General features: G+C 41.3%; 1 protein-coding gene across 1 annotated transcript; it reads right to left on the bottom strand.

Annotated features, from left to right (window-relative positions):
- Nucleotides 1-209: 209 nt before the first annotated feature.
- zfhx2 (zinc finger homeobox 2) lies at nt 210-13,827 on the bottom strand. The gene is made up of 6 exons (XM_068343921.1): nt 13,809-13,827; nt 12,885-12,894; nt 11,298-11,456; nt 8,719-8,779; nt 3,903-8,092; nt 210-3,224 (listed from the first exon to the last, which is right to left on the bottom strand). Exons 5-6 carry the CDS (start codon nt 7,992-7,994, stop codon nt 2,787-2,789), a joined length of 4,530 nt encoding a protein of 1,509 aa, XP_068200022.1. The 5' UTR covers nt 7,995-8,092; nt 8,719-8,779; nt 11,298-11,456; nt 12,885-12,894; nt 13,809-13,827; the 3' UTR covers nt 210-2,786.
- Between the last annotated feature and the right edge of the window lie 342 nt (nt 13,828-14,169).

Raw genomic sequence — 14,169 nt, 5'->3', positions numbered from 1 at the left:
TCAAATTCGTCACAATAAGACCGGTAAAGCCGAGTAGAGCACAGTACATTAATTCAAAGCACACTTGATCAAGTCACGTTAATTGTCTGTAACCATCACGACTTATGTTTAGATATGAAATCTCGAACTACATAACCTATTTAATTGTACAGTACTTTAAACCCACGTCACAGTTCCACAACAAATGCCCATACAACACTAAAATCTGCTTTGTTGTTCAACTGATTTTATTTTTCTGTATATCAAAGAAAGCATAATGGAGACCAAACACAAAAGGCAAAACAAGTGAGAAGGAAATAATAAGCTTAATCAAAAATCTAACAATTCATAACAACACTGCCACTATTATTGTTCAATATTCTTAGGAATACCATACTGTTTTGAACAGAGATGTGGCATTTAAAAACTTTCATGATCAATAATAATCAAAAACAGTGATGAGTAGTAATGATAAATTGTATAAGTAGTAGTAGTACAGTTATAACAATAGTGATATTCAAAGTGACAATGAAACACAGGGGAATTAAAAAGCAGATCTCCATAAGAAACATATCTAGATTGGACAGTGCAACAGAGTCTGAGTGTGTGTAAGTTTGAAGCACTCCAGTCCTTGCTTTACACACAAGATACAGTTTACAACAGGAGCACTAATTATTACTCGTGAAAAGGATATTGTCATCCTCGTTTTAAAATCCACACCCTGTGACTCTTCTTATGTTAATGGCTGTGTTCATTTGAAATGTCGGTAGCTTGTGCAAAAATTGTGGACTAGTGCAAGTGCCAAGCCATGGGATGTCCTCTACAGTTTGCATTTACAAACACCTCTCCTGCTCTCTGTCGACCTCAAGATTGCTTTTTGGTTTTGAATGACAGAAAGCAAAGGGAGGATTACTTTGGAATATCTTTTTTAATATATTTCTTTAAAAAAGTTCCTGTTTTAGTTTTGCATTTCGTTAAAACTATCAATAGTAACATTAATATACAACTTAAATTGAAGGAAAACATCTTTAATATATGTGTCCTTCAACACAGCACCATCTTACTAGCTCTCAGTCAACATATTTAATGTTTCCCAATTTGCTTCCAAGATATGAGTATCCATAGTTTCTTGAGGATACTAGTAATACTCAACTTTCTCCCTTGTCATGGTTTTCCAGACATCTCTTTTCACAGCACATACATTACCATTAGTAATTATCAAAACTGAAGAACACAAGGGGGAAAAAACAGGAAACAGCCCATTTCAAGCCCTGTTTTCCTAATATTTCTATGAACAATGGATTTTGACCTAAATAAAAATCTGTTCCACCAGGTTTTAATTGCTTCTTTTATAATTTGTAGAAACATTGACGTAAATAAATTGGTACTTGGCTTTCTTGTGTTATGCACAGTATTCATTGGAAAGAAAAATACAAATTAAAAAAAAAAAAATTCGGGCTACACCTCTGCGCCAGGTGAGGAAGAAAATAATGGCCACACATCAAGAGGAGCATCAGACTTTCAATTCATATTCCTGGAGGTGTTTCGTCTTAAGGCTGCCGTGTTTTTAACACAACTACAGTCAATGAAAATGTTTATTTTCCTCCATCACAGCTTTAATGAGATAGATTTCAAAATGGCATTTGCACCTTTTGGAGGGTAAGTCAAATCCAAAAGGAAAAAAATTGTTTCTAATTGAGGTCCTTGTCCTAGAAAATGACAAGCTTCGCAGGCAGGCTTTGTTAAGTTCTAGATTATACAGACTGTATATTGACATTCAGATATTTCCCCAAAAGATGGATATAAAAGCATTCTGATACAAAGCTCATCTTCATTTCATACACCCTGGCCAGCATCTGACATATTTTGCACACAAATGAAGCCTGTTTCATTGGACTAGTAACTTAAACAAAAAAATTTAAAAAAAAGTTTATTTCTTTAAAAGTGTGATTTATATTAAGGCATCCAACATGCATTAACGTATCTTTTGATAAAAAGACACTTGCATTAGAATGCTTAAAAACATTTCAAACTAGGTAAAATGTGTCAAAGTGCGGTATGCCAAGATTCAATCTTCCTCAGCCTCTCTTTTTGCCCTGTCCATCTGGATTGTCATGATATCTATGAATATGTAAATGGGACAACTCAACAGCTATATTCTGTCTCAAGTACCTTTTATATCCCAAATGAGTGGACACAACACTCTTCAGATCACACTCCTGTAGCAAATAAAAAAAGTGACAGTCAATACCAGTTCTTCCTCCCCAAATGTTTCAGTCCAGTTATATCAAAGCAATCTTTGCCCTAAAAGAGAAAAGTAGGCATGAGAAAAACAATTCCACAGGAGCAAAAAGGGAGTTACCATTTTGTATTTATCCAAAAAAAGCATTTCCTGGCCGACTGCTAAATGGCCACTTCCAAATAGGAAAAACTTTTGCATCAGTCTGTAGGGTAGGACAGTTCAAGCATTGCAAGTTGAATGTCTATAAATGATAGGAAGGTCAAATTAAGGTAAAATATAACCACAGGCTTAGGACCAGAAATATTGGGATAAAGTGTGCTAGACTTGAGTTGTTCATCACTTATCAAATAGCAACTGATTAAGTGTGAAGCAGTGTCGAGATAGTCTGGAAACCAGGGAAACTTGATAGATCAGCGTACATCTAGTCAATGAAGGTTGAGCATAGGATAGGAGGAGCAGGGGAAGCCGAGCTTTTGAGGATTAGTGCTCAAATTTGTTTATTAAAATCTGAGAAGTCCAAACGGGTCCAAGAATAGTCAGTGTACAGACCAATCCTGATCTGAGTCTAACTGTTGCTGATAGCAACTGGTGGAGGTGACTCAATCACCATCTCCCCTCCAGAACCAGCTCCAGAACTGGTTAACAGAGTGGATTGAGGGGTGTGTGAGCCTGGCACAACACTGCCTGGTCCGCCGGAACTGGTTCCATTTTTGTTGACAAGCGATGTTGGCTGGCCAAAGTTAGTGGTTCTCAGGGTTGCAAGATGATGGGAGGAGAACACATGGGCCCTTGCTGCAGCCCGGGATTCAAAGGAGACATTGCATGCATCACAGCGGCCTGTCAGCGTCTCCTTTGGCACTGGCTGGCCAGGCACTGCAGAAGCTGGAGGTTCAGTAACTGTCAACTGAACAGGTTTGGGCAGGATGGGACGATTGGCTTTCAGAGCATTGTATTGCAAGTAGCTTCCTGAGCTCATGTCCATCTTTCCACCTGTCAGAGGCGACTGGGAATGGGAAAGTTGGATTGATAGGTAGGATAGGAAAGGGGGAAAAAATTTGTTATGCAGTGTACAATTTCCTCCGGGAATATTAAAGTATGTATCTATTACAGGTGTGACTGAGTCATCTGACTAACAATAACACTCTCTGTAAAATTCCTTTGACAATTATTATTTATAGTTTATGGAATATGCCACTATCTTCTTTAGAGTGTTGTGGTCTTCCAGCATCTTTTATACAAGTTTAAAGTTAAAATAGTTTAAACATTTATGTACAAGGCACAGGAATCACACCATTAGTTATGTCAAAGTTATTCTGACAGCAAGTTTGCACGTGCAGACTCACTTTAGAGATGCACCACACTGTTTTAATGTATTCCTGCATTCCTTGTCGAGCGATCAAGGCCTTATATGTTCTCTTGCTCTAACATAACTGATTCACACGATCAGTTCAACTTTAGCCTTAATGACCCATTCTTGTTCGTCAGATATTTTTGAGAAGAGAAATATCTACAACATCAAGTCTGGGGGTTCCTAAGACTAGGATTTATTCATTGTTCTTATGGAGCAAAGTACAAAGCAGGAATGACATTTTAAGTGACCTAATTTGTCAATTTTTTAAATGAGCTTTGTCTCCATTAGTCAGCATAAATATGTAGTTAAAATATATAAAATCACACTTACCATTTTCTCTTGCTGCAGCCTCCAGCGCTTCTCCTTCGCTCTGGTGTTTTGGAACCAGATCTGCACCACCTTGAGTGGTAGATGGAGCTCTGTGCCGATTGCCTCACATTCCATGGCATTAGGGTGGGCACAAGTCTCATAACAGGACTGCAGAATAGACAGTTGTAGGCATGACAAGTGTGTGCGTGGCCTACGGCTGGATGAATGGGGCAAAAAGCTGCTTTCTGTTGGGCTTGACTTGGCCACCACTGGGGTCGAGGGACTGGCCACTTTAGCAGAGGTGGGAGTATTCGGGCTAACTGGCGCAATGCTGGGGGTAGGAGGAGGGGGGATGGTTCTAGAAGATGTGTGTGTCGGAAGAGACAATTGTTCTCTTGATAGTGTGTTGATCTTAATGGGAACTTTGGGGGTCCAGTAGTTGAGCCCGTTCTGTTTCTGAGGCACCACTGAAGAGGCAGGAGGCCTGTTGTTGATGGGAGTTGTGGGCAGCTTAGGTACCATGCGGTTGCTGGTACCTGGTACAATACCCATTTCATTTTCATCTTCCTTGTCCTCATCTGTATTTTCTTCCTCACTCTCTTCTTCTACCTTTCGTTTCTGGGATGGTCGAGGGGCAATAGGGACAGGATCCGTAGGAGGTGCTAAAAGGCCGGGGTTACTGCCTTTGGGTGCAAATTTGACCATAGTGAAGTTGCTGGTGGTCTCAAGCTTGGTCTTTGGCACTGCAGAAGCACTGCTGCTTATAGGAGACGCCGTGGCAGAGGAACCACTTTCTTTGGGCTTGATGGGAACAGGGGTCAGTTTTTTCAGCCCAGCAGGTTTGCCCAGGTCCTTGACAGGTTCTCTCTCAGACTTTATGAGAGTGCGCACAATTGGAGCAGAAGTGATGCACCCTGTATTATTTGGGGGAGGTTTGCTGGAGAATATGGGTTTGGAAAGAGGCCAAGTAAATTTGATGAGAGGTTTGCCAACCGCTGCCAAGGTCCCATCACTGATGAATCGGACCTCTCCCTTTCGCTCCCTTGCCCTCATGTTTTGGAACCAAATTTGAACAACTTTCTTTGGAAGATGGACCCACTCCGAAATCTGTTCAAATTCGTGTTTCCCAGGATTTGGGTCTTTGAAATAGCAGCCATATAGAATGTCCAGTTGTTCTGCTTGAATGATGGTCCTTGAACGCCGCATATCTCGATAACGCTTTCCTTTGGACTTCCTCTGCTGCTGCTCCCGCTCTTTTTCTCTTTCCTTTTCTCGCTCCCTTTCCAATAGTGTGGTATTCATTTTCTCAGCTGTCCTCATATAAATACTTGACTTTACCATGCTGTTGCAGTTACCCAGGCTCATACTGCTGTTGGTACAGGGCATTGCAGTAACAGATTCAGGCTTCACCTGGACAACTACCAGGCCTTTGGAAGTGGGCCTTAGGCCCAGTCCATCCAATAACTGACCCTTCTGTGCTGCAATTTTATCAGACAGAGTTGATGAGGAAGAAGCAGATTTTGAGCCACTTTTTCCCATGCTGAGATCTAGAGCAGACTCAGAGTCATCCCCATTGGACAGGTAGTAGGAAGTTTGGTTGTGGCTGGAAAGAGACTGTGAGAGAAGAGAGTTGGAGAAGCGTGTGATAGTCTGTGGGTTAGAAAAGATAGGTAACTTGCTCCCATCTCCAACCAATGATGGGTCAAGAGACACAATATAGGGACTCATGAACGGAGTAGAAAAGGGAGCAATAGACAAAGGAAGTGAGTGGAGGACACTGGTTGGAATCTCAGAATGGTCCCCTGCATGGGACAGTGAACTTGGGGGATCCCCTTGAGCCTCTAACTCTAGCTCTAAATCTGAGTCCTGTCTCTCCCTCTTGATTTCCACCTCTTCACACTCAAAATCTCCCTTTCTTTTTTTCCTTCTAGCCCTCTGCCCCCCTCCGCCATCCTCATCTTCATACTCATCCTCTGCATCAGAAAGAAACACAGTTGTGGAGCGCAACACCTTTCCTCCAACTGACCCCTTGTCTCCTTGGCCCTCACACTGTGTGTAGTCTTTGGCGGGGCTCTCAGGACCCACCTTCAAAGACTCGCTTTGACTTTCCTCATCAGACACAATAACAGATGTATATACCTCATTTTCAGAGTCAGAAGTGAGACAAGAATCTCCCTTACCCTCCTTTCCCATAACTCTGTGTCTGTGTTTCCCTCTTTTACGAGACAAATCTATGGCATGACTACCTGACGCTTCGGTGTCATCCTCACCTTCCGCTATAATAAGTGAACTTTCTTCATCATCATAGTCATTGTCTGAAGCTAGAGTGTACTTTGCCAAACTTCTCACATGTTCTACCTCTGTAGACTTCTGCCTCTGCTTTGTATGTCTGGCTTGGCTCAACCACCTACGCACCTCTTCTTCAGACAGCCCCACCTCTCTTCCCAGTGCCTCACAGTCCTCAACTGGAGGACTTGCGGCATCAGCCTCGCTGCGTGATTCAAAGAATGCCCAGAGAACCTCTGTCTGAAACTCTGACAGTACTGGAAGTTCTGGGTGAATGGATTGCATTGATGTACAATAGGGTCGAGTTTGGTTGTTAGTTAAGGCATTTGTACTCGGGCTGGATCTTGGGGTGCCAAGAGAGCCACAAGGGCTAGTGCCCGATTGTGATTTTTGAGGAGTAGAGTCTGGGCTAAGTGTGAGGTTTAAATGTACAGGACTGAAGCTTGAATTACTAGGTACAGATGCAGAAGGCGACAGGTTCTTATTGTAGAGGCTTTTTTCTGCGGTCACTGGGGAGAGATTGGGGCTAGTTGCTTTGTCACCTTCCAGGTCCAACTGATTAGTCAAGCCGTCTCCATCCGTTGTGCTATCTCTATGTGCCTTCTCATTATCTTCATTATTCTCAGCCTTCACTTTGCTTTCAACAATAGGACATTGTGCAAATTCTTTACTATCCTCTTCCTTAATGTTCTGAGTTGTGTCGATCCCCAAAGTCCAGTTATTCTTTTCCTTGATCTTATCTGAGGCCTTCTCTTCAACTGTGTCTCTGCTTTCCTGCTTATCTTTTTCTGTCTCACAAGCAAGAGCCTGTTTTTGCTCTTCTGGGCAGGGTTGAACATTTGAGACAGCTGAAGAGGGCCACTGGCTCCGTAAACTGTTCAGTCTTTGGGTTAGGAGGGCTTGCTGGGCTGCACTCAGACCTACAAATGGCACACACTGGGTAAGAAGCTGGCCTTGCTGGTTCTCTTGGGGTTGCTGGGTCTGGAGTCCATTCAAGATCAAGGGCATGACCATTTGAGGCTGAGGCACAAGCTGAGGCATAGTGGCACTAGGAGCAGCACCAGCCGTAAAAAGGGAAGGGATGAGGGAGTGTGAGAGGGTGTTGGGACTAGATGTGAGGAGGGTGAGAAAGGCTGAGACCGCCTGAGCTGAGGCCACAGGAGATGCAAGTAGGGAAGGTGCCACTTGGGAAGTTTGGACCTGCTCCCCATCATTTGGTGTTGTGATCATTGATGTCCCAGGGGGAGCACAGTTGGTGGTGGTAACTTGCTGGCTGGTCCCAGTAGCAGATGTGGTCACTACAGTGTTAGCATTAGTGGTGGCACTGCCTCCAACACTAGTAGTGGATACTGCATTGTTTGCACCTTGTGTGACAATTCCAGCACTTCTGCTGCGGGACTGGTGCAGGACAGATTTCATATGGCTCTCAAGTGTGATGGCATGATTGTAAGAGACACGGCATATAGCACACTGGTAGGGTTTGTTTGATATATATGGCCGAGACAAGACAGGAACAGAAGGAGTTTGGACATCATTTTCTCCACATTTTTTAGCAGAGCCTGTTGTCATTCTCTGAATGTGAGAAGCAGAGTTGTAATGAACGCTCAAGGCGGATTTGCTGGGAAACGTTTCCAGGCAAGCATTGCATTTGAATGACATAGTATTATTTTCAGCTGGCACTGAATCTTTACCAACCATCTTTTCATTGACATCTGGGTTTTCCCTGTTTTCTGTCACATTTTGCTGTTTAGCTCCGGTATGGTGATTTTCCTCCTTGTCTTTTTCAACTTCACCTCCTTCATCACCCGTTATCCTCTCTTTCTCCATCTCTTTTTCTCCAAGAGCCTGGGTAACGACTGACCTGTCACTGCATTGGCAGGGATCTGAAATGTCTTCAGCGTGTTTTGATTGTGAAGATTCAGCATCTGATAAAATGAACACAGGTTTAACATTCATGTTGTAATGCATAGAGAGAGAGGAGAGAGAGAGAGATGGATAATAATAATAATCATCCTTTATTGTCCCACAGTGGGGAAATTTGTGTGATTGTGGCGGGGGTCATACATAAATACTTAAATAATATACATATACATATTAACATATGCAACATATGAAATATACATATTCACATATTGCAAACATTAACATATATCATATCAGAAATTTACAGTTATATTTACAAAGCTATACACTACAGACTGCAGAACTGCAGATTTTCGATCGATCGATAGATACTTTATTAATACCGGAGGAAATTGTACAAATTGTAATTGTAAAGAAGGAAGGAAATTAAGGAAAGGAAATTGTAGAGCGCAAACTAATGAAAATTTAATACTCAATTGGACAGTTTATCGCTTGATAATGATGCCTTCACAAAACCAACACCAAATGAGACCACATTATAAAAATACACCTATAGAGTAAAATCACATTTATACAAAAATACATTAATTGTGAAGTTAATCAAAACTAAAAAGCAAACCATTTTGTTTTTACAGTATTAGTTATTTGGTTGAAAATTTGTATATTTTAAAAGGTTTTTCAGACTTACTTGCAGACTTTTGAACACTTTTTTCCCCTTCTCCACTTGAAGCCTCTTTCAGGACAACAGCCTATCAAAAGCAAATAAAAGAACAGTGTCAGCAAAATTAACAGAAAAAAAACCCACTTCTTTCAGATCAGATGATAATTCTTGCACTTTTGCACAGCACAGATTTGGCCATGACACAAACATACGTGTGGGTTTATTACACACAGCAACCCTGGCAACCCTTTAGTTTGAAAATCAGCCTGAAGAAATGAGTTCAGCCTATTTGGAGTTTATCCAACTGTACTATTTGATATTTCCTAACACATACACAGTACCAGCCAAAGGTTTGGAATTGTGTAGTAAGCAAAAACAAAGTGAAAAATGCTAAAGCAATAGTAATAGATTCTTCCCAGTAGCTCTCTCTGGCCAGTTTCATCCCTGTATTTGAAGTTTTTATCAAATTTGAAGTTAAATTGAAAACGTAATTAGTCAGTTGTCTAATGGGGTTATTTAGTGTATGCCAATACTATTGTGCCCAGTACCTGGGCACAATAGTTTACACAATAACAGTGCATTAAGAAGAATTTTTTTTATAATTTGACAAGGCAGACCTGTGGATTGAAAAGCATCCCAGCTGACTAATAATAATAATAATAACAACAGTGGATTAGATTTATATAGCGCTTTCTTGTCTGGACACTCAAAGTTGCTTACTTTGGATCCATTATTCATTCACACCTCATTCATACTTGGTGGTGGTAAACTACGCACATAGCCACAGCTGCCCTGGGGCAGACTGACTGAGGCGTGGCTGCCAATCTGCGGAGGGTAAAGTGTCTTGCCCAAGGAGACAACGACAAATGACTCGGCGGGAGCAGGAATCGAACCACCGATCTTGAATCATTGGGACGACCCGCTTTACCACTTAGCCATGGTCGCCTCCACAACATACTACCTCAGGAAGCTGTTTAAGACTAGACCACTAGTGTGAAAAGGATGCCATTAAGACAAATCGTGGGTAATTTGATGAACCTCAAATGTCATGTTATTGTTTGGATGTAGTTAGCATTGTTTTACAAGACGGAAAATATTCTAAATAAAAAAGAACAGTATAAATGAATAGGTTTATCATAATTATTGACCGATACTGCATATTACATTGCCACAGCCCTGCTAGAAAGCGTATAACCAGTGAACTACCAACTTTCATTTTTAAGTCTTCTCAGCAAATACTTTAAAAACAGAAAGCACTTTCAGCAATAACTTTGCAATAAAAATGGTTACCTATTATTTTAACATTTACATTTCTGTCTTTTTACAATAGATATATCCCACACATATAAATGTCGGAGCACGCACGCGCACACACACACAGGGTCTTCAGACATGCTATGATGAAGAGAGATGGAGCGAAGTCAGTCATGTGTGGGCGCCCTGGAAGCAGTTTATTGGGGTCTATGCCTTGGCTCAAGGGCACCTCAGCAGTGCTTTGGAGGTGAACTGACACTTCTCCAGCTTCATGCTCATAATTTGGTCTATGCTGAACTTGGTCCATGTGGACGGCGCTACTGCTGCCCCAATTTATGACTGTGTATCTTTCCTGAAACCCTGTAATCATTCCGTTCCAAAACATATTTTGTTCAGATTTTGTCTTTGGACTACACATCCATATCCATGAGACGATTTGTTGTGTTACAAAACCAGAGCTCCACACCTTTCAGCATGGACATGTGGCTGAACATGTTTTCCCTCTATTATAAAGGCAAAATATACACACTGACTTGTTTGTGTTTCTTTGTACCAATCACTATCATCTTGGTAGCGCAAAGGCCAGGATTCACTGACAGTGCCCTTGCAAAACAGTAACACAAAGATAGCAGGAGGAGAGAAGAAGTCTGACAGCGAGAGTCAGCCAATGTTATCCACTGAGTCAGTCAGAATAGATCATTTGTTGATACAAAAATTCAAGTATTTTGTCACAACAGATTAATCAAGAACTAAATAGATTTTCTTGAAGGTCTCCAATAAATGCTATAAAATAGTCATAACAAAACAGTATCCAAAAATTATTAATTGGAATGCCAAAAGGATTAACATTTCATCTTAGCAGAACATCCCATTGCAAATATGTAACCGGTCTTGCTTGTTATGCATGAGTATCCAAACCAACAGCTTGCCCTTTTATTACTTCATTATATATAGTCATAGATACATCTGCAAAGTTTAATAAGGTAGCCCACCAACAATATCAATTTTGTCATTGTTGTGTATGACAAAAGACTCAATGTTGGTAAAAGACTGCTTGTGATCTCCCCCCTCATTGGCAACAGAGTTGTTCATTTACCACATTGAATTATATGCAATAACTCTCGCAATCAAGTTGTGCCAACATTTTAAGATAATTCCGAAAACCCTTTTAATGTAAAAGTGTAGCTCTATCGTGTAGCAACAAGTGGGCTCATTTAGCACAATGCTTGGAATTGAACCATTACCAAGTTATACTCTTCGTGTACTACAATGTGATGTGAAAATCTAGTGGATTCACAAAGTTTATGAGGTTGACAATTTTATATTTTGACCATATACACAAGTATACTTACTATGTCCAGAAGTTTGTCAACACAAGATGTAAGTACACTGTGTTGTTCAGTGAGATGTTGAGACAGGGAGGATCTGTCAGTTTGTCCGTTTTGGCATAGGGGGCACAGCCACTCTGCCAACCCATTCCTGTCGCTGCTTAACGTCTCTCCAGCCTCCTCCTACAAAACAAAAAGAAATTTTGAGAATCCAGTTTTTACTGCAGAATTATTTATCATCCTATAATCATTTTTATTTTTAGTTATTGTCAATCTTGAAGACATCTTTGAAGACATTCAAGAAAAACATATATCTGATGTCCTCCAACTTTGGTACACAAGCTTCGAATAATGATTTGGCAGATCAACATTATGCAAACCTATTGAGAGTGGAAAACAATTCAGTAATTACAATTGATATTAAATATCTTTTGATATTTCTTAGCAAAACCCACATCAGCATTTGTTTCCACTTGCTAGACTACAAAAAGAAAAGGTGATCTACGGATGTTCAATGGTGAGACCAGGAACATAGAACACTGTAACAACACCAGGTGGCCAGCACTTTGTGTGCACCGCTAGTTCACAATTTGAACCCTAAATCAGCAGCAGTTTATTATATCTGTCAAGGGGGCATTTTACAGTTTTAAAATTAGATCAGCATTTCATTATATTTTTTTAAGATTTATTACTAATTGGTTACACTATCCACGTCTTTCAGAATTGTTTCCAGAATTTTCGTCGCAATTATACAAATGTTTAAATAACGCTGTTATAATGTAAGGGCTCAAGTGTGTACTGTTTTTAATAAGATTTCAAAGCACACTCTCCCAGTAGATAATCACTGGATGCATCATTTATATATAACCCGGTTCCACATAAAAGCTCCATTGTTTCACACAGCTTTGCATTCAATCTAACTTTCAACAAAGTAATATCACATGTACAGATGAAATGTATTAAAGCCATAACATAGTGGAGTAACTCTTCAAAATATAACACAGAACACTTGACAATTTACAATGACTATATTGTCCCTATGAGCACTAACTTCCCCATTTTGACCAACAGAAGGCCAGTCCCTTCGACCTCAAATGTAGCCTATATATTAAATATGATCCAAGCTCACATTGTTTTTCCTAACTAACTACCTAATGATATTTTCCCGGACATTTCGAGAAAATCTGACAAACCACAGCGTTTGACTTGATTCAGCAGCAATCATTCATTCGACGTATCTAAATGAGCAATTCATGCCATGAGGAGAAATACCAACACAGCTACAGTCCTCACTTCCTCGCCATGCCAATTAGCAAGCTAGCAGGGTTATAGGACCAAATTACACTCCGACAAGTCCATTTCTGCTGAACATGTCACGTTTAAGTACTCGTTATCATACAATTCATAATTAAAAGCCAAGCTACAACAAGATTGACGTCTCCCTTCTAATAGTTGGCTAATTAATGAGCAATCTAATTAGCTCTGCCAAGCAGAGATGAATCAATTAGCTAGGAAGCTAGGTGGAGGAGCCCCCTTTGGAACGTCGCATTACGATCGTGTTTCTGGAAAAGCTGGTTAGCGATTATTTATAATCCTGCAATGATAACTCACATCGGACAAACTGCAAAAGACGGGACAGACTTCAGGTTAATCCAGACGCCGACTCTCGGTTAAGCTTAGATGGCCATTAAATTAACAACGATGAACACAAAAAAAAAAGCGACTGGGCTAATAACAGTCGTGTCACTTTGCTAGCTAGCCTGTTAGCAGGCAGACATAATTAACCGCTCCTCAAACTATCTGCAACTGGCCTGTCTCCGCTCCCAGCGAGCTACGCCTGGTCCAGGTGGGAACTGCAGCTCCAATATACTGACTGAGTTCATCCAGGACAGACAACAAAACTCACAAGCTTCACATCCAAAAAAAAACCTCGGCCTCGAGTTGTGTCCTTACCCCTGTGATTGTGGGCTGCCAATCGGGCATCTAGTGTTGCACCGCCCGCCGCCTGCTGCTCAACAGCGCAAATTGAGGCCTAGCCCGACTAAAGCCATTTAATTAATGAACGTGGGCTCCGTTTACAGATGTGTTAGAAAACACTCGCACCCCCTCCTCCCTCGCCGCCCAGAAGACCCCCTTTCGACGGAAACTAGCGCTCATATCCATACCTTACGCACTTACGGTGCAACACATGGCCATTTATAACAATTAAAACGGTTTTTATTCGTAATTGGCGCAAATTAAATGCTAAAAAAAGCTACTTGAAGCGGAGTACGTGCGCCGTGTTCGCTTCGACGATGTGGGGGGGTGGTTGGTGGTGGTGTGCGGAGTGCAAGCGAGAAGAGACGAGAGGCAGGGAAAAAGTTTGGGGTTTAATGTTAGATTTCTGTAAGAGATTTGATTAGTATGTGACACAATCCGTCGTTTGCTCGGTCTTCTATCAGTCGCAGGCCACTCTCATCACTCAAATCAAGACAATTAACCGATCGCGAATGACGTTTAATTAAGTTCAAAGCAATTAGCTAATGCGTTTTTTACCTGCATGGTCGCCGCTCCAGCACGCACACACACATACACACACACACACACGCTTCCTCTGTGGATCCTCAGAAGTGAAAAGTTTTCTTCCCTCCCTCTCTCTCTCTCTCTCTCTCTCTCTCTCTCTCTCGCTGTCGCTCTCTTGTTCTCCCCCTCCCTTCATTCGTCCTATCCCTCTCTCCTTCTTCCCTTTAGTAAACAGACCACAGCTCCCCCCAAGGCTGATTGCTGACATTCAGAGGGGACAGACGCGGCTATCAGGTCTCTTACGTAACCCCGCAGATATTAAATAGTATTAATCCATCTACAGTTGCTTCTTAAGCAATAAAGACAAGAGGAGGAATAATTCAATGTTATTTCT

The sequence above is a fragment of the Antennarius striatus genome, chromosome 20, assembly GCF_040054535.1.
Source record: "Antennarius striatus isolate MH-2024 chromosome 20, ASM4005453v1, whole genome shotgun sequence".
Lineage (NCBI taxonomy): Eukaryota > Metazoa > Chordata > Actinopteri > Lophiiformes > Antennariidae > Antennarius > Antennarius striatus.
Note: the sequence above shows the minus strand (reverse complement) of the source record. Positions and strands in the feature narration are given on the sequence as shown.

Coding starts and splice junctions, on each gene's coding strand:
- zfhx2 (XM_068343921.1), bottom strand. CDS start 7,994: ATGGAGAAAGAGAGGATAACGGGTGATGAAGGAGGTGAAGTTGAAAAA. Junction 3,225..3,902: donor GGCTGCAGCAAGAGAAAATG/GTAAGTGTGATT, acceptor TCCCATTCCCAG/TCGCCTCTGACAGGTGGAAA.